Source organism: Emydura macquarii, unplaced genomic scaffold (genome assembly GCF_026122565.2).
Source record: "Emydura macquarii macquarii isolate MOO-44397 ecotype Brisbane River unplaced genomic scaffold, CSIRO-AGI_Emac_v2 contig_67, whole genome shotgun sequence".
In the NCBI taxonomy this organism is placed as follows: domain Eukaryota; kingdom Metazoa; phylum Chordata; order Testudines; family Chelidae; genus Emydura; species Emydura macquarii.
This window is the reverse complement of record NW_027130204.1, coordinates 715752-739620: the sequence shown is the minus strand read 5'-3', so window position 1 is coordinate 739620 and position 23869 is coordinate 715752. Positions and strand designations below refer to the sequence as shown.

General features: G+C 49.4%; 1 protein-coding gene across 1 annotated transcript in view; it reads left to right on the top strand.

Annotated features, from left to right (window-relative positions):
• The window catches only part of PITX3 (paired like homeodomain 3), a 40889-nt gene extending 18291 nt beyond the window's left edge, over positions 1 to 22598 (top strand). Inside the window, exons 2-4 of the mRNA XM_067536596.1 lie at positions 1164 to 1304; positions 15352 to 15557; positions 21150 to 22598. Coding sequence (XP_067392697.1) covers positions 1196 to 1304; positions 15352 to 15557; positions 21150 to 21713 — 879 coding nt within the window. The 5' untranslated portion in view covers positions 1164 to 1195 and the 3' untranslated portion in view covers positions 21714 to 22598. The remainder of the gene's footprint in view (positions 1 to 1163; positions 1305 to 15351; positions 15558 to 21149) is intronic.
• The last annotated feature ends 1271 nt before the right edge of the window (positions 22599 to 23869 follow it).

Below are 23869 nucleotides of genomic sequence, written 5' to 3'. Positions count from 1 at the left end.
TAAGAATCTTTAGTGCTGCCTGACAGCAAGGTCACAGGTTAAATTCGAGATCTTAGCACAAATCTAGGGAAAAGTCCCTGTCTAGAGACACACGGCAGGGCCTTTAACTCTTACTAGTCTGAAAGGAATACAAAGCTGACCCCTTGTAATGTTTCGATACCCCAAATTAGGATGAAAGCATTTTTCCCACTTCGGCTTTTCTTTTGTATAGAGCAATCTGGTCCCTTTGTAAAAATATGGCAGGAAAACACGGGTTGAGGAATACGAAAAAAGAGCAAGGGGAATATGGTTTCCTGTAGAGACACTGATCTCAGATGATGTGTTAGGTTAGAAGAGGAAGCACATGGGCACATAGGAATCACCATTAGAGCAGAACCTGGGAGCCAAAAGGAAAAGCTAAGACCTTTTTAGGTTAAAAATAAGGTGCCATCAAAGATATTTACTCTTGTCCTAATTACAGTGATCTGGATGGATCTCGCCTGTCACCGAAAAGAACTGCATTAACTTGTAATATTCTAGCTGTGTGTCAGTGCCTGTGCCCATGTATCTGGCTTCTTGTTTGCGTCCCTCTGTTGCAGTTTGTTTTTGTGTATTTGCCTGTGTAGCTGTGTTCATGTTATGCTGATAAGTGATTCTATAGGACTCTATAGCTCTGTTTTTGTGTGTGTCTGTTACATTATTTAGACCTGACCAGCTCGTTAAGAAGCAAAGGAGAAGGTAAGGGAGACCACTGCAGGGAAGACAGGGAATGGGGGGCAGGAGGGAGAGCTGGATGTTTTGGGAAGGTGCTAACTGCACTTGGCCAGCCACAGGGCCACTTCCTCAGATCTCCATTACGCAGCCTGCTCCCAATGTTGCTATTTCAGTCTGAATGTCACCTATAAATTGGATGCTCTTTCTCTGAAGGCTGCAAATAGAAGTGTCATTAGATAATCTTTGATTTATAGGGCGGCTAAGTGTGGAGTTTAGTGAGAACTGCGGCCAGCCTGCCCGCTTCCTAGCCAGGAAACCCAGCCTGGGCTGGGGTCCTACTCCTGCAGGTTTCCTTTTACTTTTCCTAGCAGAACTTCCTCTGCCCTGCGTTGACTGGCCCCTTCCCTGCAGGGGAAATGGGGCATGTTGTGAGCTCTACCTTCCCACTCACCCTATCTCTGTTTCTGCAGGTCTCTCTTCCTCCACCTCCACCTTCTGCCAGATGGATTTCAACCTGCTGACGGACCCAGAGGCTCGCAGCCCTGCTCTGTCCCTCTCGGATTCTGGGACCCCGCAACACGAACACAGCTGCAAGGGGCAGGACCATAGTGGTAAGTGTAGGCATCTCCCTTGCTCCTGAGACACCCTTCCTTCCCTTCCCTGGCATTGCAGCCTGGTCCAGAAGGGATGGCACGGCTCTCCCGCATGGCACCTGCACTGAATGGACGTCTCTCTGTTTTGTATGTCCCTTCCTGACCGTGCCAGGAGGCTCTCTGCCTCTCCTGGGTCACTGTGTCACTCTCTCCTGTGTCACTGCTCCATGGGTCAGTTCAAAGTGACTTGTCTGGTTAAATGGGTGCTGGGTAGAGACCTTTATTCGTGTGTTTGGTGCTGTATAAACAGAGTCAGTGACGGTCCCTACCCCAAAATAACTGTAATCTTAAAGGGGGCTCAATAAAGACATCCTCAACACTTTACATGTGGATCCAGAGTCTGGATCTTGGGCTCTTCCTTAAAAGCGTCCAACCTCTTCCACCTCCTCAAGAAATTCATCAACTAACACAAGACAGGGTTGCAGTGTATTCTTTGTATGTCTCCAAATGGCTGGTGGTTTTCTACAGCTGATTGTAGCTGGAGGTTTTGTTTTCTGCTAGGAATTGAAGCAGACTAAATGATACAAACATCTCAGTGGTTAGTCAGGAGCCTGATACCCACAGATCTATCCTGACCCCCCACCTGTGTCCTGAGATGGAGAGAGGAGAGCAGAACAAGCAGCTTCCTAGGAGATAAGGGAGAGAAGGGAACCAGCACAGAAGGATGAATGGGACCAGTTGTTGCTGTTCCTGGGAGCACACAGAAGAGGTGTTTCACTCCGTTGCTTTCTAATTAGAATATCACTCCAGATCTCTTCATCAGCCATTCCTATAGACCCACACTGACCTACAGGAGGTATAAAATGCATCCTGTCCACAGCACTGCCTGCTGCCTCATTTAGGGCTCCCTTCCGACCCAATGACATCAATAGCAGTTGACTTCCGTGAGCAGCCAGAGGCCCTTGGAGGGAGGACTGGCCACTGCTGAGGCAGGAAGTCAGGAGACCTGGGCTCTGGTCCTGGTTGTGTCACTGACGTGCTGGGTGGCCTGGTGCTGGACCTTAGATGGAAGGCTACAGGAATCCAGTCTGTTTAAAATGTCCAGCACCATCATGTCCTGTGGGCAGATGTGTTTCCACCAAGCCAGGGTCCCCAATGGGGGAGAGATGCACCCCTTCTGGGTTTAAGCCATAGACAGAGGGTGGGCCCAGCTGTCCCTGAATTGTGACTTCTTCTCATTGCTCTGGGCCTGCTGGCTGATAATGGTCTTCTGCAGAGGCCTTGCAAAGAGCTGCTTCCCCAGCTGCAGGTTTGGCCCCATTAACGGGCTGAATCAAAGCTGGGAGGGGAAAGGGCATTGAAGACGAAAGGAGAATCTATCAGGGGCAACGCTCATCCAAGGAATCATGTTCAAACCTCCCAGATCACGTTTGGTTCAATGCTCTCACTGCACTTAAGGCGGCCATCCAAGATCCTTGGAAGCCAAGGGCCAATTTCCCACCGCCTGCCCTGCAGTCCCTACAAGGATTCCAACCCCACACACGCCTACAAGAGGAGAACCCAGAAACGGCTGGCATCCCCTAGGGCCAGTTCCGAGGGGCTGGGGATGCAGGCACAGCTGGGTATCAGGCACCGCAACCATGGAAGGGGCACAGACCATGCAGCTGCTGGAGTAGTGAGCTCTGCATCACCCTGGAGAGGAGGTTCCCTCTTTCCACTGCTCTGGCTTTCTTTGTAACCTCTCTGTTAAGGGGCCGCTGAGACGGACAAGCCTCTAAGGCTTCCCTCGCTCCGGTAACCCTGCAGGGTCCCTGGGACCCTTGCTACAGAGGCTTTAGCAGCAATAAGCAGCTGCTGGGAGACGCTCCCTCTCCCCTTGCTAGCGGGCTGTGTCCAGATTCAGCTTCCACATTACAATCTCTGCTCCAAGCTCCCCCATCCCCCTGCCCGCGGAGCGCGACAGGCGCTGCCCGCAACCACCCAGCGCCGGACAGGCCAGGCCGCGCGCTGTCACCACGGCGCAGAGCGCTACACACACATGCGCAACTGTGGCCAAAGTCACACGACCTGCGCAGCGCCAACATGCAGCCAGCAGTGCCCCGGTGCAGAACGCACGTGGGTGCCAGGCAATCATTCATCCACTGCACGCACCACCCCCGTACTCCCTAAAACACGAACAGAAACCAGCCCCTGTTGCGGCTGCCCCCAGCTCAGCCTGCTGCAAACAAGCTGCTCCTGCATACACCCGCCCCCAGCAGTTCCGCAGCCCCTTCTCCGCGCCGTGGCGCTTTCATGGTTTGCAGCGCGCTTTCGCTCGAAATCTGCACCCGTACGCTCCGGTTTGTTTGTTTGTGAAATATTAACCCTGGCTCCGCTCATCTTTGTCCTGCCTGGTTCCGTCCTTCAGCCTCGTCTGGCTTCACAGGGTCCTTTGTACCTGGGGATTTGTCGAGGGATGTTTCTCGCCCAGGCTGGGACTCGCCGAGCGCTCTCCTCCTTCCCAGTTACATTGCGTGTCCCACACCCTGCCTCTTCCCGGCCCAGCTTCTGGACTGCAGTCTCTGAAATCATCGTGGGCGGCCGGTGGGGGAAGGATTTAATCCGTCTGGAGCCGATCGCTGGAGCGGGCGAGGAGAGGGTTGGGAAATGCTCACTTCAGTCCCTTTCCTTCCCGGGCTCGGTTCTGCGCCCGTGGAAGAAGCCGGGTGAAACTCCTGGGCCACCTCGCACGGACTCTCTCGGTCTCTCGCCTTTGTCCCGGGACGCGTGTCAGGGCAGAGGGGGGCTGCAGATAGGAGCGCCAGCTGCGGCCAGCGCCAATTGCCAGCCCGGCCCTGTGCAGGTAGCATGGAAGAGAAAGCTTAACTGAGTCAAAATGCACAGGGATGAGGAATGGATAGGGCAGGGGGGATGGGAGAAAAGCAGAAGAGTGCAGGGAGAGACTGGGGGAAGGGGCTCTTAACCACTATAGAACCCTCCCCTACAGAACCAGGAATGAAACCAATTATTCTTGAGTCTCACCATTCCTTTGCTGTTTAGTTGCAACACTCACTGGTGAAGTGGCTCCATCCCCTTTTGTGGCAGGTCCACCTAGCAGGTGAAAGCTGCTCCTTTTTACCAGGTATGCAGTTAGTTCAAGCCGTAGAGGTTTGTGTGGGGGAATCTTTAGATCCCATTCTGCTGATGACCCAGGGGGCAATATGGTCCCACATGATGGATTTATTTTTCAATTTAAGTTTAAAAAAAAAAAATTAAATTACATAAACGACATGAAAAGGTTAAAATTGCAAAGTCAAGGATTCAAGTGTACGAACGGCCATACTGCATCAGACCATTGGGCCCTCTCTCAGTAGCCTGCCTTCTGATAGTGGCCAGTGCCAGATGATTCAGAGGGAATGAACTGAACAGGTTGTCATCAAGTGACCTGTCCCGTCGGGGGGCCGGTAATGTAGGCGGGGGAAGGCTTAGCCTTCCTAAAGAGCCAGGCATGGCCCTACCCCCTCCTGCTGCCTCTGCAGCAGAAGCTTCTGGGGTGCTGCTGGGGCTGCCTAGGCACTGCTTCAGGGTGGCTGCGGCCGCCGGTGGGTGCTGGGATTGCACATGGCTGCCTCTCTGGGGTGGCTGGGGCCACGTGCAGCTCAGGCCACCCAGCTGGTGCTGGGGCTGCTGGCCAGGACCCTTGGGCAGCTGGGGGTGCTGGGGTGTCTCAATTGGGACTTGGGGCGGCCCAGCTCTGGGGTAGGGTGGGGGGGGGGCTCTACTGGCTGCAGTGGGGGGGGGAGGGAGCTCCACAGTGGTGAAGGAGAGGGCAGGAGGGGCGTGGCCTCAGGCAGAAAGGGAGGAGCCATAGGCTAGCCTCCACTCAGGGGTGGTTCACCCCGCACCCATGCCCGTTGCCCATTTCCAGCTTCTGGCAAACAGCAATCCCTGCCTATCCTGACTAATAGCTATTGATGGACCTGTCCTTTAGTTCTTTTTTGAACCCCATTATAGTCTTGGCCTTCACAACGTCCTCTGGCAAAGAGTTCCACAGGTTGACTCTGCATTGTGTGAAGTACTTTCCTTTGTTCGTTTTAAACCTGCTGCCTATTCATTTGATTTGGTGACCCCCTAGTTCTTGTGTTCTGAGGAGTAAATAACACTTCCTTCTTTACTTTCTCCACACCAGTCATGATTTTATAGACCTCTATCACATCCCCCCTTAGTCATCTCTTTTCCCAGCTGAAAAGTCTTATTAATTGCTCCTCATATGGGAGCTTTTCTATACTCCTAATAATTTGTTGCTCTTTCTGTATCTTTTCCAATTCCAATATATCCTTTTTGAGATGGGGCAACCAGATCTGCAGGCAGTATTCAAGATTTGGACTATCGCAGATTTATAAAGAGGCAATATGCTATTTTCTGTCTTACTATCTACCCCTTTCCTAATGATTCCTAACAGAAGATGCCAGAATTAAGGCTGGCTGTACAACCTTAATTCAGCTCTCCCTCACCCACACAGCCCACCCAGCCCGTGTGTATGCCTGGATATTGGCTAATTACACTATCATTTACTATGTTTTTTCACAGGACCCCTTCAATGGGAGCTGCATGTGCTCAGCGCCACTACAAATCAGGCCCTTAGCACCTAAGCTGAATTGTCCCCTTGTGTAGCCTCAACTCACAGTCATGCTAGGTTGTGCTCCCTCCTGCAAGGCCTTGGGGCTTGTCTATGTGGGGAAGTTACCTGGCATAACTATACCACTATAGCTGTACTGGTAACTCCTTGTGTGGACCTTTTATTCCAGATAATAAATATCTATTCTTGGAACTATGGTGGTATGATTGTACCTGTATGTTTCTGCATTCAGACAAGCCCTTAGCTGGGCAAAGCCTTACCAATTTACTGGCATCTAGTCGCTTGCTTTAGACTGGAGCCGTCACCTTCCATTCATGGGTCCTGCCCCAGGAAATCATCTTATCGCACAGAGCTAACCTGGGTAGCTGGTAGTGGCATTTTCCCTTAGCATAAGCAGCTAATTCCAGCTATGACTATAGCAGCTTAATTGAGGGCGAAAGGTGCATGTAACGTACTTGATGTACTATTTTAGGTTACCAGTAAATGCTCAGTTATTGGATGTGCCAGTTTCCACTGCTGGCAAAAACAAGAGAGTGACCTAGACATAAAAACTGTCCATTGAACAAACTAAAGGGGCTCCATTAACCGGGGTTATCTACCCAGAGGGGCTGATTCTGCCCTCTGACAACTGTGTCAGGGGGAACTGGGCATGCCAATTTGATGCTTGACTTGGGTCCAGAGAGGGAGAGGGCGTGTAATGTCCTGGGGCTGTAGAGCAATAAGGAGGGCCTGGTTCCCTGGCATTGTGCTTTCTTGCTTTACTGAGTATCAGCAATAGTCTTCCTGGCTCACAGCCCTTCAGCTACAAAAGGAGGAACCCTGGAGGTCAGAGCCCATGGACCACTGTGTTACTGGTGTCCACTGGGCTAAGAAGGGATCCTGCACTGCTGATTACAGCACTGGGGGCAGATGAAGCCCTACATCTACCCCATATTCTACTGCTCAAAGGAGATGCAATGCCATCACTAAGGTACACCACACTCCCAGAGGGCCTCCGTCCCTCTCTATACTGCAGCGGGGAGTGACGGCAGTAATTGCACTGAAGCTGGATTCCACTACAAACACCACACAGGGGAAGCCAGGGCCACCAAGAGTAGGAATGAAGAGGTTTTCCCGCTGGCAAAACTACAGAAGCCACTTGCAACTTTAGCTGGTAGGACAGAGCTTCTGTCTTCTGGGAGTTGGGCACTGAGAACATGTCGCCACACACACTGCTCTGCATGCGCGTGCTGAGATTTTTAGGATTAGGACAACAATCCCCTGATCTTCTTGTGCTCCACAATTACCTGCCCAGCCAATAACCCCTGCCCAAAGGTGATGGATGATGCCATGAGCTTTGATGAGGTCAAAAGTCAGATATTTCATGAAACGAGGGCTGATACAGCCCATAAGCAGTGTGTTACGTCTACACCACTCCCTTTCTGCCCTGTGCAGTGCAAGCTTCTCCCACCATAGAAATTCTGAGCAAAGCCTGCAGATTACGGCCCATTGTTACTGCCTTAGCATCAAGTCCTTTGGAAGTTAGTGGTATTTTGCCATTGACTCATACGCGCAGGCTCTTACACCCCGTATTTCTCTCTCTGAAGGATTTCATATGCCCCTGTAACATGGGGTCCGGTCTGGCCCCATGGTTGTGGCCCTTCTTCGGGCCCCGGCTTGGAGGAAGGCCACCGCACCTTCCTACCGGGGGAACGTTTGCGTCTGTGATGAGTCAGTGCCCCGGCCCTGAGATAGGGCAGGCAGGCAAACAGTCTATCGCCCGGCCCTCAGGCGGGGTGGGCGAGCAAGCAGTCTATCGCCCCGGCCCTCAGGTGGGGTGGGTGAGCAAGCAGTGTCCTCTAGTCAGGAGAGCAGGGGACAGTACTCACTCTCTGGGTGGCAAGGATAAGGGGGAGGGGAGGGGGATGCAGGCCCACCCGACTCCACTGCATCCCAGCCCAGGGCCCTAGCAGTGGCAAAGGCATTGCCACGGAGTCGGCAGGGCTCCCGCCGCAATACGCTGACGGGGCTTGCCCCTGTCTCAGCCAGGGCTATGGCTGTCCCTGGGCCACTTCCTCCCCGTATCCCCAGGTACCTGTATCAGTGGGATCCTCGGTGTCACTGGGGTACACAGCCCATGGCAGACCAGCCAGTCCCTCCTCGTCCACGGGTGGGAAGGCGGGGAGCTCTGTGAGGGGCAGCTCCTCCAGGTCACAGGGCAGGGTTCGGCCTCGGGCAGCTCCTCCAGGTCTTGTCCAGTCTCTGGTGGCTCAGCGTCCGGCAGTTCTTCCAGGACAGATCCGGCCTCAGGGGGTTCTCTCATTCCTCAGGCTCAGGGGACTTGGCCCAGTCCTGGGGGCCTAAGGGCCTGGCCCAGTCCTGGGGGCCTGTAGGCCTAGGCCAGTCTAGAGGTTTCGGGGGCCCTATCCAACCCGTAGTGGTTGGTCACTGGGGCCGCTCCCGAGGGCCTCGCTCTGGGATGCGTTCACTTGGGGCAGCAGCCCAGCCCAGCCCAGTTCAGGCCTTTGCTGCAGCCAGCAGGGCAGCACATCTGCCTCCAGCAGCAGCTTCCTTCTTTCTGCACTGTGGGGCCTGCTTTTTATACTCAGCCCTGGCTGAGGCTCCGCCCCTCTGGTGCTGGATTGGGCGGCCGGCTGGACCTATCGCTAGCCGGCCTCCCAGTTGCCGGGCAGACTGGGCGGCCGGCCCTTTTACTGTCCCACCCCGCGGTTGTGGCCCTTCTTCAGGCCCCGGCTCGGAGGACAGCCACCACACCTTCCTACAGCCCCACATCTAACAAAATTAATGAGGGTTCAACTGAATATTGTCCCCTCCTGGATACCCAGACCATTACTTTCATGCTCAGAAATGGTGGCTTCTACAATCTCATCTGTTCAGATACCAACCAGGGCTGACTCTCTCTCCTCTGTCATTGGCTCAGACCAGAGAACTACCAGAGGAATAAGATTCTAGTCTCCACTGGAGCAACAACTGAAACACACACATTAAAAGCACATATTGCCGTCAAATAGCCTCAGATCAATGGGGGCCGGAGAAATTAATCTGCTTCCAAAGAGCCCTAAGGAAATGGACAGTGTCGCCACATCTTGATAATTATGGCAGTGATTGGCCTGTCACAAGGGTACAGCAATTTCCTGCTGGTCTATTTTTAGGTACTATATATTTCCACTTTTTGAATACACATCTTCAGTGTTTTCATACGCAAACATCGGCATTAGGTGAAGAAGCTAGCTGGTTGGAGAATGGGATATGGAGCCTTTCTCCCACTGCCTCACCAGTCCAGCTGTCGTGAGCTGATGTTGGTTGAGGGGCCTCTGTTAAATATTTAGTGGTCTCACTCTACTTCCTACTGGTCAGCTGGCCACGCCTGTTGACTTCTTGTTAAACGCAGCAGAGGCCAAGGGGGAAATGGAGACAGAACTAACCTCCCATCCTTAAGGAGGGGCTGATGGGGCAGCACAAGGGAAGCCTGTATTGCTACTGCCTGTGCTGTTGGGCAGTAGAGAACTTCACTTCAATAGGGCATCTTTAGCCAGCACTCAGTTCACACACGAACACTGAGCCTAGGTGAAGGTTGGTTCTGAGACTGCTCTGTGATAGATAGTACATCTTACTTCCTGTTCTACTTCACTTCTATAGTAATATTCTGCATCCATATCAGCTAATTCCCTCTTATCCAGACACAGCTCCTCCTACCATGGGCCATGGATTTCCAACAAACTTCTTGTTTGCAGCCTAAATGACACTTTCCTCTGTTGTTTCTCTCAAAAGTAATTAGAGGAGGGTTTTCACAGCAAAGGTGTATAGAAGGCACTACTGTTAGTGCAGCAATTTGATATCACAGAAAAGGGTAAAGGGATTTGTAAGAGCAAAAGCAGATTGGGGCAGGAGCTGGGCCTAGCAAAATGGCCTGATTCAGTTAGAGTCTTCGGGTGCTACGGTCATATAGCCAACCAACAAGAATATGCATAACACCATAAGCACCATAACCTGTTAGAGGACAAGCAAAGAGAGAATGGGAATATGGGAATGGCCAAGTCAGACCAGAGTCCATCTCTAACAGAGCCAGAACCGGGTGCTTCAGAGAAAGGGACAAAGAACCCACTAGAGAACAGTTATGGAATTAACTTCCTGAGCTCTGTCAGGTAGCAGTTGGCTCATAACATGATGCATAAGTGTTTATTATATACTAATTATGTAACTGCAGGTGTTTTCTCACTTATCCATATAAGTGGCCAATCCTTTTTTGACTCTTACTAACTTCAGTGATATCCTGTGGCATGGAGTTCCACAGGCTAAATATACAGTGTGTAAAAAGGTCAGTTTTAAATAAGTTGCCTTTCCATTTCATTACATGTGACTTTTTGCTCTTTACATTGATAAATTAAACAATAATAAGTCACTAGGACCAGATGGGATTCACCCAAGAGTTCTGAAGGAACTCAAATATGAAACTGCAGAACTACTAACTGTGGTATGTAACATATCATTTAAATTAGCTTCTGTACCAGATAACTGGAGAATAGCTAATGTGATGCCAATTTTTTAAAAAAAACTCGAGGCGATCCTGGCAATTACAGGCCGGTAAGCCTATCTTCTATACTAGGCAAACTGGTTGAAACTATATTAAAAAACAGAATTATCAGACACATAGATGAACATAATTTGTTTGGGAAGAGTCAACATGATTTTTGTAAAGGGAAATCATGCCTCACCATTCTACTAGAATTCTTTGAGGCGTCAACGAGCATGTGGACAAGGGTGATCCAGTGGATACAGTGTACTTAGATTTTCAGAAAGCCTTTGACACGATCCCTCACGAAAGGCTCTTAAATAAAGTAGCGGTCATTGGATCAGAGGGAAGGTCCTCTCTTGGATCAGTAACTGGTTAAAAGATAGGAAACAAAGGGTAGGAATAAATGGTCAGTTTTCTGAAAGGAGAGAGGTAAATAGTGGTGTCCCCAGAGGTCTGTACTGGGACCAGTACTGTTCAATATATTCATAAATAACCTGGAAAAAGGGGCAAAGAGTGAGGTGGCAAAATTTGTAGATGATACAAAACTACTCAAGATATTTAAGCCTAAAGCAGCCTGCAAAGAGTTACAAAGGAATCTCACAAAACTGGGTGACTGAGCAACAAAATGGCAGAATAAATTCAATGTAGATAAATGCAAAGTAATGCACATTGGAAAACATAATCCCAACTATGCATATACAATGATGGGGTCCAAATTAGCTATTACCACTCAAGAAAGATCTTGGAGTCATTCTGCATAATTCTCTGAAAACATCCACTCAACGTGCAGCGGCAGTCAAAAAAGCTAACAATGTTGGGAATCATTAGGAAAGGGATACAGAATAAGGCAATATGATATTTTCTGTTTCTTTATAAATCCCTGGTATGCCCCCATCTTGAATACTGTCTGCAGATCTGGTCACTCCCAACTCAAAAAAGATATATTGGAATTGGAAAAGGTACAGAAAAGGGCAACAAAAATTATTAGGGGTATGGAACAGCTTCTATATGAGGAGCGATCAATAAGACTGGGACTTTTCAGCTTGGAAAAGAGATGACTAAGAGGGGATATGATAGAGGTCTATAAAATCATGACTGGAATGGAGAAAGTAAATAAGGAAGTGTTATTTACTCCTTCTCATAACGCAAGAACTAGGGGTCACTAAATGAAATTAATATCCAGCATGTTTAAAACAAACAAAAGGAAGTATTTCTTCACACAACGCACAGTCAACCTGTGGAACTCTTTGCCACAGGATGTTGCGAAGGCCAAGACTATAATGGGGTTCAAAAAAGAACTAGATAAGTTCATGGAGGATAGGTCCATTAATGGCTATTAGCCAGGATGGACAGGGATGGAAAACGGTGATCTGAAGTGTCCCTCGCCTCTGTTTGCCGGAAGCTGGGAATAGGCAATAGGATGGATCACTTGATGATGACCTGTTCTGTTCATTCCCTCTGAAGCACCTGGCACTGTTGAAAGACAGGATACTGGGCTAGATGGACCATTGGTCTGACCTAGCATGGCAGTGTTTATGTTCTAAATGAAGAAGGATAGAAAGGTAGACCCAATTTAGTTCCCATGCAAGAAGAGAATCTATTGGCTCAGTGGGCTCCTTAAAAACCCCTATTGCCCTCTTTCCCCCATCTATCCTCAGTGGTAGAGCCTGCAAAGAAATTATTTGAGTTCCTTGCAGTGTCCTTACCTTCCTTAGTTGCTCTCTTTATTCTCTACTAGTTCAGTTCACTAGTTCACTAGTTCACTGATTTTTCTCACAGGTTTCCTGCTGCATCTATAATTAAAGAAATTTTTGTTAGCAGTTCGTATCCTTGGCTATTTGCCCTTCAAATTCCTTCTTAAACCTTCTTAATTTCCTTCTTACATTTTACCAGCCGTAGTCAATATACTTCTTCCTGTTGGGCTGAATTTCCATTTTCTGACGGTTATTCATTTAATTTGAATAATCTTTGTTACCTTGTCATTATATCACACTGTATTTCTTCCTGCCTTCCCATTTTTCGGTAATTAGATAGATAGCTAAAGATACAGGTAGATAAGTAACCTCTATGCTAAGTTTGTTGTGCCTTGACTAGCATCTTTTTTAATCCCCCACATCTGAAATTTAGTTGCAGTGCTAGTTTTTGTTACGATTCCTCCTCCAATTCAATTGTGTTATGATCAGTTATAGTTAGGGTTGGTTGAAAATTTTCTATTTAAAAAACAAAAGCCGGGGGGGGGGGGGGGGAAGGAGGGAGGTGTCAAGGATTCAGTGGAAAACTGGGTTTTTAATTCTAGATAAAAGAGGGGATAAAGCCATGATTATTTATTTATTTCCCCCCAGAAATGTCTTTCTCCAGCCTATAACTGAATATTATCTTTATTGCTCATCTTCTTCTTATGTGGCCTCTCCATCACTGAAGCTTTGCAACCGAGGTAGCCCATGGTGAACGATCCTCTGCTAATCGCTTTGTGGATGGATTGTCCTTTTGATCCACCCAGGACAGCACCTCGTCCCTCAAAGATCCTCTTTTTCTGCATCATGTTCTTCTGCCATCAACTTTCCCCTCTGGCGCCCATAAACATAGGTCACCCACTGAACATCTTAAAATGTGCCCTACAAATCACATCTTTCTTTTCATAAGATCTCAAACTAGTGGTTGCAGAGTTCCTATCAGCTCCAATATTTTATCATTGGTTATGTGGTCTCTCTAGGCTATCTTTGCTCATACTAGAAGATTTTTAATGTATACAGCTTTTTCCTCCTCATAATGTTTGTTACTCCATGAGGTGGATATTATCCCCACACATGATTAAAACACTATGTTGGCTCTCAACAGATGCACTTTTGCATTCAAATTCTGTCCTGATTCAAAGGCATGTAGTCCCACTGACTTCTATGCAGGGCAGAATATGGCTGCTGGGATTGTAAATTCTTTTGTCTTTAAGGCTAGTATAATGATGCACCTATAGGATATAAAGAGATTTACAATTCTAAAATATTTTGTATTTTTGAACTGCTTTATCTTCACTGGAGATGAGTGTGAATGCTAGGGTTTACAGCTAAATATAAATATGCACATCTAGGAACAAAGAATGTAGGCCACTGACAGGCTGGGGGCTCTACCCTGGGAAGCAGTGACTCTGAAAAAGATTTGGGGGTCCTGGTGGATAACCAGCAGAACAGGAGCTTCCTTTATGATGCTGCAGCCTAAAGCGCTAATGTGATCCTGGGATGCATAAACGGGAATCCCAAGTGGGAGCAGAGAGGTTATTTTACCAATATATTTGGTGCTGCTGCGACCACGGCTGGAATATCGTGTCCAGTTCTGGCGTCCACAATTCAAGAAGGATATTGATAAATTGGAGAGAGTTTAGAGAAGAACCTTGAGAATGATTAAAGGATTAGAAAACCTGCCTTCTAGCGATAAGCTAAATAGGTTGAGCACCTTGAGTCTAACCAAGAGAAGGTTAAAGGGGTGACTTGATTACAGTCTATTAAATGTTTGTTCCCCATGTAGGTATTTCTAATGATTTCTTGTGTCTAACATGATCTAATGGCTGGCAGTTGAAGCTAGACAAATTCAGACAGGAAAGTGCAATTTTTACTGGTGAGAGTAATTAGCCACTGGAACAATTTACCAAGGATCATGGTGGATTCTCCATCACTGACCATTTTAAAATCAAGACTGGATGTTTTTCTCAAAGATCTGCTCTTGGAATTATTTTGGGGCAGTCCTATGGCCTGTGCTATACAGGAGATCAGCCTAAATGATCACTGTGGTCCCTTCTCACCTATGAATCCAATAGAAGGGATTTCTAGATGGTCACTGAGTAGAGATGGGAAAGAATATTCACTTGTCAGGGACAAGGCTATGGAGTGGGGTCAGAGGGGATGGGGCGGGGCTGGTGGGGGAAAATATTTCAGCACCTGGCAGTTTACCATAACAAAAGTTCAAGGGAGGCCAAGATGTGCCTGTTAAACGGAAAGGAAAATGTAATAGAATGTCATGGGAAAAGACATTACTTCCATTTGTGGCTTCCACTGATTGTGATCACTGGCAGATTGGCTCCCCTCACCTCTTGCCTCTGCTGTTCCCTCAATCCAGGGCCTGACCATTCTGTTCTATTCTGGCTCTTATACTGCAACCATCACCCCAGAATCCAAGTGCTTTCCAGAAATGCAGTAAATGACATGACTGACTAATGTTTCTGACACGTGGCTCCCACCGACTCTTTTGTCCATTTTCTTTCTCATTTGGCATTTTTTCTGCAATTTGTACTTTTTATTTTTAGTCTCTGGGGGCTTGTCTAGATGTAAAAGTGCCCCAGGTTAACTAATGGCATGACTGAAAACTCTTTTAGTTAAGTCAGTATAAGAAACATTAAGTGAACACTTGAAACTCTATTTAAACCAGCCTTGTATCAATTTAGTTTGTCAGTCAGGAGCACATTTGAGCTAAATTGCAATAAGCCACTCAAATGGAAACCCTCACATCAGTTTAAAACAGGCTTTAAGTTAAACCAGTGCGACCTGTGTGTAGACAAGGAGTAGGTTTTTGGCTCCTCCTATGCCTAGAGGTGGGTGGCTGTAAGTCTGGGCTGGTGAGAGAAGAGGAGCTTAGTGTAATAGGATGCTGCCTGCCCCTGACGTCCGACCCAGTTACCACAGCTGGCAGTGTTAGGGAGGGAAGACAGGTGGCTTTCACGTATGCGAAGTGTGTGCTTGGATTATGACATACACCAGGAATGAGAGGGGACACAGAGGTGCAGGCCAGAAGCCTAGAGCAGGGGGCACCAAGGTAATGAAAAGGAGGGGCATCCCAGCCCACGAGCTGGGTGGGATTTGGGGAAGCTGCCATCTTGGGAGTCAGGCATGTGCCAGAGTCCCAGGGCTGCATTGTGATGATTTGCTGGCCTTTGCTTTTCACAGACACCGAGAAGTCTCAGCAGAACCAGACGGATGACTCCAACCCTGAGGATGGCTCCTTGAAGAAGAAGCAGCGGAGGCAGCGGACTCATTTCACCAGCCAGCAGCTCCAGGAACTGGAAGCCACCTTCCAGAGGAACCGCTATCCAGACATGAGCACCAGGGAGGAGATAGCCGTCTGGACCAACCTGACGGAGGCACGCGTTCGAGTACGGCTCTTAATGCCAATCTCCCACCCCACAGTCTCTGCGGGAGGAGGGGAATCAACCCAAGACCAACTCTGCAGCAAGCCATCAAAGCAACCCAGAACCTGCCTCTAAAAGAGAGCTGAGGTTACCAGGGGCTTCTCCAGCACAGAGTCCACCCAACCCTGCCCCCGGTGCCCCACAGGCCCCAGTTGCAGACCCCCTGTAGGCTGCCATGTGGGATTCAGGGCAGGCTCCCCAGAGCCATCGATCTGGCAGGGTTCTGAGCGGGAGGGAAATCTCACTGGGTTTCCTTGGGAATGATTAATTAGGTGGCAGGCTCCTGCCCAGGTGGAGACCTGCCCACCTTCCTCCCGCTCAGCATAAAACCGGCACTCCCTGGGAGCCAGAGTGCAGGAGAGGAGTTGTCCAGTGCTGCTATGGGGGAGAAATTTAACCCAATACGGAGGTGATGCCATTACTCAGCTTGGGAAACACCCCCCCCTCCTCCGCCTCACCATCCTGACCCCTGTGCCCCCCAACACTGCCAACCCCCTCTTTTGCCCCTTGCCTTTCTACCCCATTACCCCTCATCCCTAGCCCAGGCCTTGTTCCACCCTCCTCCTCCTCCTCCTCAATCCTAGTCCCCCATTCCTCTTCCCTGTCCATTGCGCTGAGTCTCATTCCTTCCTCTGCCCTGGGACAGCATTGCCCAATGGGCCGGGCGCGGGCCTGGCCACAGTCTGGAAAAAGTGGAGAGGGACGATTTACCCTTTCCTATGAAAATGGAAGTGACATCACAGCTGCCTGCCCCAAATCAGTGCTGCTCCCGCCAGCCTCATCTCTTCTCCTCCTGCAGCTCCTTGAGTTCTCCACCGCCCCACCCCCCAGGCTTGGGGGAGCTGCGGCAGACCCCCCGCTCCTTTCCCAGGCTAGATGTTGCAGGAAGGGGAGGAGGTTGGCAGATGGGGGAGTGGAGCTGGTCAATTTCTGCTCCCCAGGGACCATTCCCCACTTATAAGAACCATGTCTGCTTCCTGCAGCAGCTCTGATTGGCGACATTCCCCACTGCCCCACCTCCTGGGCAAGAGCAGCCAATCAGTAGGGGTTTTCCCAGGGCTGACATGTACGCCTCTCAATGACATGGCTAGAGTTGTAGAAGGTTGGGGCTACCCCTAAAATTAGCTCAGCCTAGCCCCTGGTGTAGATACATCAAGGGTGATGGACAAGCTTTTCCATCCACCTCGCTACCACCTCTTGGAGAGGCGGATTAACTACAGCGACGGGAAAATCCCTTCTGTCACTGGAGGAAGCATCCATATTACTGTGCTACAGTGGCACAGCTGCTGTAGTGTAGATGTACCTGAAATTTCGTTTGCAGGTCTGCACCCCCTTTCCACTGGGCACACTTTATGCCCCGCTGCCCTCCATCCTTTATCTTCGCTCTTTGGACTGCCAGCTGTTTGGGGCAGGCCTGTCTTGCTAGGTGACACTAACGGCACCCAGCACAACAGGGCTCTGATCTCAGTTGGGATGAGGTGCTACTGTAAATACAGATTAACACCACCACCCTTATCCATGCCCCCTTCATCTCCCTATCTTCTCATCCCCTCGATGCTTGCCCTGCCTATGCCCCATGTTCTTGCCCTTCCCTTGTCTATTCCCCTCCCTTCCTACTGTTCCCCCTCTTTATTTTTCCTGTCCTGCTACGGCGGTTTTGGGCTTCTCTTTGCTGGCAAGAATACGTTCCCAGAAAAGCAAGCGTGTCCCATTTTAAAGGGAAACGTTGCCAGCTCTCCTGATTTTAGTCTGAGTCTCATGACATTTAGGTTGTTGGGATTTTCTTTTTTTAAAAATGGTCGTACAAATTTCTGACTTCCTCTCACAAAATGGTACCTTTCTCCAAAAGGGCCCCCCGTTCCCAGTGCAGGCTGCCCTCAGCAAGTTGGTCAACATGCCCCTTGCGCACGTGTGTAGGCGTAGGAGATTGCCCACAGCAAAGCTGGCCCCCATGTCTCATAATTACCAGTGGGGCGGAAGCCATGCTCTGAGGGGAAAGGGTCGTCCTTTGGGTGTGTCTACACTCAGTTAGACACTGGCTGCTGGCTGGGCTTGGGCTAAGGTGCTGGTTAATTGCACTGTAGACCTTCCTGCTCTGGTTGCATCCCGAGCGCTGGGACCCTCCCTCCTTGCAGGCCTGAGCCTGAATATCTACACTGCAGTTAACTAGCCCCTTAGCCAGAGCCCCACGAGCCCAAGTCACCTGGCACAGTCCAGCCATGGGTTTTTAATCGCAGTGCAGATATACTTGGCCTTCACATGGTGACTACAGGTAAGAGCCAGGAAACTGTGGAGGTGCTGGGAATGGGGCAGTGGGCGGGTGGAGGAGAGAGTGAGTAGTGATCAATGGCTCCATGTCTAGCTGGCAACCGGTCACAAGCGGAGTTCCCCAGGGGTCGGTCCTGGGGCCGGTTTTGTTCAACATCTTTATTAATGATCTGGAGGATGGGGTAGATTGCACCCTCAGCAAGTTTGCGGATGACACTAAGCTGGGGGGAGTGGTAGATACCCTGCAAGGTAGGGATAGGATACAGAGTGACCTAAACAAACTGGAGGATTGGGCCAAAAGAAATCTAATGAGGTTCAACAAAGAAAAGTGCAGAGTCCTCCACTTAGGAAGGAAGAATCCCATGCACAGCTATAGACTGGGGACCGACGAACTGGGCAGCAGCTCTGCAGAAAGGGACCTGGGGGTAATGGTGGATAAAAAGCTGGATATGAGTTAGCAGTGTGCCCTGGTTGTCAAGAAGGCTAATAGCATATTGGGCTGCATTAGGAGGGGCATTGCCAGCAGGTCACGGGAAGTGATTATTCCCCTCTATTTGGCATTGGTGAGGCCGCATTTAGAATATTGTGTCCAGTTTTGGGCCCCCCACTACAAAAAGGATGTGGACAAGTTGGAGAGAGTCCAGCGGAGGGCAACAAAAATGATTAGGGGCTGGAGCACAGGACTTATGAGGAGAGGCTGAGGGAACTGGGCTTGTTTAGTCTGCAAAAGAGAAGAGTGAGGGGGGATTTGATAGCGGCCTTTAACTACCTGAAAGGGGGTTCCAGGGAGGATGGGGCTAGGCTGTTCTCGGTGGTGGCAGATGACAGAACAAGGAGCAATGGTCTCAAGTTGCAGGGCGGGAGGTCTAGGTTGGACATTAGGAAAAAGTTTTTTACTAGGAGGGTGGTAAAGCACTGGAATAGGTTACCTAGGGAGCTGGTGGAATCTCCATCCTTAGAGGTTTTTAAGCTGAGGCTTGACAAAGCCCTGGTTGGGATGATATAGCTGAGGTTAGTCCTGCTTTGAGCAGGGGGTTGGACTAGATGACCTCCTGAGGTCCCTTCCAACTCCAATATTCTATGATTCTATGACTCTATAACAGGGCAGGAAGCTGTATTAGGAGTCAAAGGACAGCAGGGCTAGTGGATGAAAATGCCCATGGGTGGCAGGGCAAGAGAACATGGTGTGTACGAAAGCGAAGGGGATGCAGCAGGCAGCCAGCGTTGTCAGAAAGAGATCTATATTGAGCAGACTGAGAGGCCAGTGTTATCTGCGGCTCTATAGTTTGTGTGATAGCAGCCTCACCCCAGGGTCCATCTCTGAGCCCTTGGGATCACCCCAGACTTAATACAGTCATAGAGTGGAAGGCCAGAAGGGCCTACCAGATCATCTACCCGACTGCCTGTATCTCACAGGCCCGCATCCACCTACCACCCACACACTACACCCAACAATGGAAATTGGACCAAAGCATTGCAGCCCACAGGAGACTAAATTATTATGCACCACAGGCAAGGAATATTAGGGACCAACGTACACCAATGCCCCCTGTAATAGCCGGGAAATGATTAAGTGAGATATGCCCCATAATCCTGGCAAGTGATCCACACCCAATTACACTTTGTCAGGGTAAATATGGGGGAACTCTACTAAGCTCTAAGCAGTATAAACAAACAAACTAGATCCCCCTGAAGTCTGCCCCTCTTTCTTCAGTACCATGCATACTACAAAAGGGAACATGTGTGTGGGACAGCTGCTTGCCCTGTCTAGCTAGGGAGGAGGTAGAGAAGGATGGGATGGCCCCCTCCCCAGGTGACACAAGAGGGTAGGTGGTATTTGCTCTGATCAGCAAACAGGGAAGGTGCATTTTTGTGCTTGTATTTAAGATTGAATTTTGAACCCAAGATGATCCCACACAAGTTGGAAATGTGTGGCTTCCCGCAAAGGTGAGGTGGGGTGGGGCGGAGTCAGAAGCCAGGCCAAAACCAAAATTAACAAAATGACATTTTTTTCAAAATTATCATTTTTAAGACACATGTTTTTTTGGGTGCTGACTTATGAATTTTGAATGCCTGGAGTTGGCAGGACTGGAAGTATGATTCTCAGAGAGGGAACTAGTCAAGTAGTTTAAATCCCTAATAAACAACTACACTGGTCTGCAGCATAAGAACCCAAAAGTGAAATGGACCAGTTGTTTCACCATCCATACTGACAGAAATGTCAGAAGAAAGCAAAGTGCGTCAGTAGCAAAACAAATTATATCTGTAAAATTCTTTAATCTGAGGTATCACTAGTAATATAAGAAAAAATTATTTTCAAACAGGATTTTTGACAGTGTTCCATTAATAGTCTTCAGTCAACTTTTAGATGTATTTCCTATGGGGTTATTTTTACATTTGTCATTTGTCTTTAAAGATCCCCAGCAAAATCAATCTTTCATCACCTTCTAATGAATACAAAAGATTACCAATACAACAATCAAACTGATTTTGAGATACGGACAAAAAGAAGTGTGAATTCCCTTAGTGCAGCCCATCTTGAAATGGGCACCTCAGAGCACTTGCTCATGGTCTATGAAGATCTACAAAGTTATATGATACCGGTTTCTAGCTGCTAGATCACAGTTAAAAATACACAAAGTATTTTCCTAATATTTTCCTATGTAAGCAACTGCTGCATTTGTTGTGTGATTGAGAATGGAAGGCAAGGTGGGTCACATGGTCGCAAACGGCCGAGGAGGGAGTCTGCACCGGTGGAAATCCCCACGGAGAATCTCCAGTTATCTCCACTAGAGATAGAGAACCAGACTAAACTAACAGAGATCAGAAGCAGGATTTCAATGGAGTCTGCTGAATTTTCCACTGCTGTAGGGCCCAGTCCACTCTGTGAAAACAGTGTATGTATCCAAACATACAGCACTATATTTATGCTGTAAATCATGGACATTAGGTGACCTAGCAGGCCCTTTTCCGTCTCTAGTCAGCCCCAGGGCTCTCCCTGTACTGTATGCACCAGTGCTCTGTTCTGGTTTCAGGGGTTCCACCAGCTCCTTTTGGAAGACCATGACACAGCCTACCATACCACTATGAAGTCACATTTCCTGCTATTCAGCTACTTTTTCCTTTGGCTAATGCCATCTAATCACGCCTAGTTACAGCCCCCTCGCTCACTTCAGCCTAGCTTTCTCCACTCATACTCTGCTGTCCTTATGTCCCCATTGGTAAAAGGCGGGATAACTGACAAAGGCAATAGCTGGAATAATCTGCCCCTCTCTTCTTCCCTTGCAGGTCTGGTTTAAGAACCGCAGAGCCAAATGGAGGAAACGAGAAAGGAACCAACAGGCCGAGCTTTGTAAGAACAGTTTTGGAGCGCAGTTCAATGGACTGATGCAGCCGTATGACGACATGTATTCTGGCTATTCGTACAACAACTGGGCTACCAAAGGTCTTGCCACCAGCCCCCTGTCAGCCAAGAGCTTCCCCTTCTTCAACTCCATGAATGTCAGCCCCCTCTCCTCCCAGCCCATGTTCTCCCCTCCGAGTTCCATTGCCTCCATGACTATGCCTTCCTCCATGGTCCCGTCAGCAGTGACAGGGGTGCCCGGCTCCAGCCTCAACAACCTGGGAAACATCAACAACCTCAACAGCCCAAGCCTCAACTCTGCCGTTTCCTCCGGTGCCTGTCCTTACGCCTCCACTGCCAGCCCCTATGTGTACAGGGACACGTGCAATTCTAGCCTGGCCAGCTTGAGGCTGAAGGCCAAGCACCACGCCAGCTTCACCTATCCGGCGGTTCAGACGGCAGCTTCCAACCTGAGCCCCTGCCAGTATGCTGTGGATAGGCCCGTATGAAGGGCCTCCCACCACCAACCAGGGACTCGACCTTAGCCTGAAGAAAGGAGACCTTCAGCCCTACCATAGCAGATGCCCTGCAGGAGAGAGAAAGGCAGACGGACCTCTACGAAGACTAGTTTAACTATCGTATGGTGAATTTTGACTCTTTTTTTTGGGGATAAATCAATCAAAACTGCTCATTGGAAGACCCGTTGGAAACAGGAACCTGTGATGTTCAGTTTGCCTGCCTCCCCGCCACCCCGCAGTATGATAGCTGTCCATGCCCCTCCCTGGCAGAAGAGCCCTGTTTAAGCATAGGCAGCCTGACGGCGCAGCTATAGGAAGCAGCCAGGGACCCAGGCAAAATGGCGCAGCTACTCAATGCTTGGCTGAGTACACATACATGTGAGCAGCCAGATTTCATTTAGAGGCATCTCACCCTTATATTTCTCACATGGCCAGTCTCACACCAGTAAGGAAAGTGCAGTCTCAGCCAGCATACATTTTTATACTACAGATATATGCATGGCCATTGCAAGTGAACCCCTTAGGGATTGGGAGTTGTAGGGTTATAGGATGTGTGTGTGTGTGTGTGTGTGTGTATGTGTGATATAACACACAAGTACATATAAAAATACACGTTTTGTTTTGTACGTGGAATAATCTATGAAGTAGACCTTACAGATGAAAGGCTAAGCATGTTCACCAAGGAGGAACATCCAGCCCGTGTGCTTTACTGCTTAAGTCATTTCCACTCTGGTAGGAATTCCTTTGCCAATGTACATCCAAAGAATCCCCTTTTTTTTCCTTTTGCAACAAACCACCCTCTTTTGTGCACCCTCCTCTTCCCCCTACCCCTCCAATTCCATTTTACACAATAAAATGAAAGCTGGAGCAGTCCCTTTAGAGGTTTACGTTTGTCTGGTTATTGCGAGCACCAGATGAGAATGCGGGGAAAAGAAAGGCCAGTGACTGTGTCGACAGGTTCAAAATCAAACTCACATTGTGAAAGACAAGAGTCCTCCAGACGAGGGGTGCTGTTTGTGAGATGCCAGTTCTTGGTGGGGTCCGAGTAACAGAAGGGGAAGTGTCATCTAAGCAAAGTCAAGAGACAGAGGCTCCAATATATGACGGGGCCAATCTTTCTCCTACTGATTTGCAATTCAAATGCGTGGGCGTTCTTTTGAGAACACTCAGGGCCAGCAGCCCAGCCGCTGGGCTTACAAGAACCCTTGCAGAACTGTCAGTGTCCATGGTTATCTAATCCCCCACCTTGTGCGGAGGCATGAACTAACAGAAGCCCCTTCATGGGGGTCCCTGGAGGGTTTCAGGTCCATGGGGCTATACACTGGGTGAGCTGGGAAGAAATCAGACCTGGGCTCTTCTGGAGTCTCCCTCCTGCCCCCAGACCCAACTCTTAATAGAGGGAGAGTCTGCGTGAACTTACACTGCCTGGCTCTGCTATGTGGGGGGCTGCCGTAGGCATGGCGCCCACAAGAGCTAAGCTATGCATGGGCTCAGAGGAGCTTGTGGGACCTGGCCTCACAGCGGAAGCTGGGTGTGCAGATGATGCTTGCTTCCAGTGGGTCATGAGGAATCTGCACATGTACCAGGGGAGCAAACTCCAAATGGAGCTTCCTCTCCCCTCCGTGGTTTATACCATCCAAAGGGAGACTAGGACCCTGGTATTTCACTCTCCCAACAAGCAACCCAACTGCAACAGAAACTGCCCCCCAGTGGAGGGGTACTGGAAGGCAGCTGTCCCCCCCCCCAAGCAATCCCACTACCCCAGTAAACCAGAGAGTGCAACTGGGGCAGGAGCAACTGCACTACGGTCACAGGTTTCAGCTTTGGTCTTTGGCAGGGTTAGTATGAAAACTCTTAAAAAAATTACCAATGTGGGGGCAGCCCAGCACCTTGATGCTGTCACCTCAACGGAGAGGTTCCTGAAACGTGGGGCCAGGATCTGCGGAGAGCTGGCTGGGCACGTGGCTTTGGTGCCACCTCAGTTTCAGCTGCTCAGTTTAGTTAGCAGGCAACTAGATATGTAGCAAATGCCTGCCTGCATTTCTACATGAGCCGTGGCCGTATGTGCCACTGATGGGAGGGGACTTTGCTGAGATGCAGCCTTCACTATAGGAGAGGGAGAAAACCCCTTCAGCATCAAGTGCCTT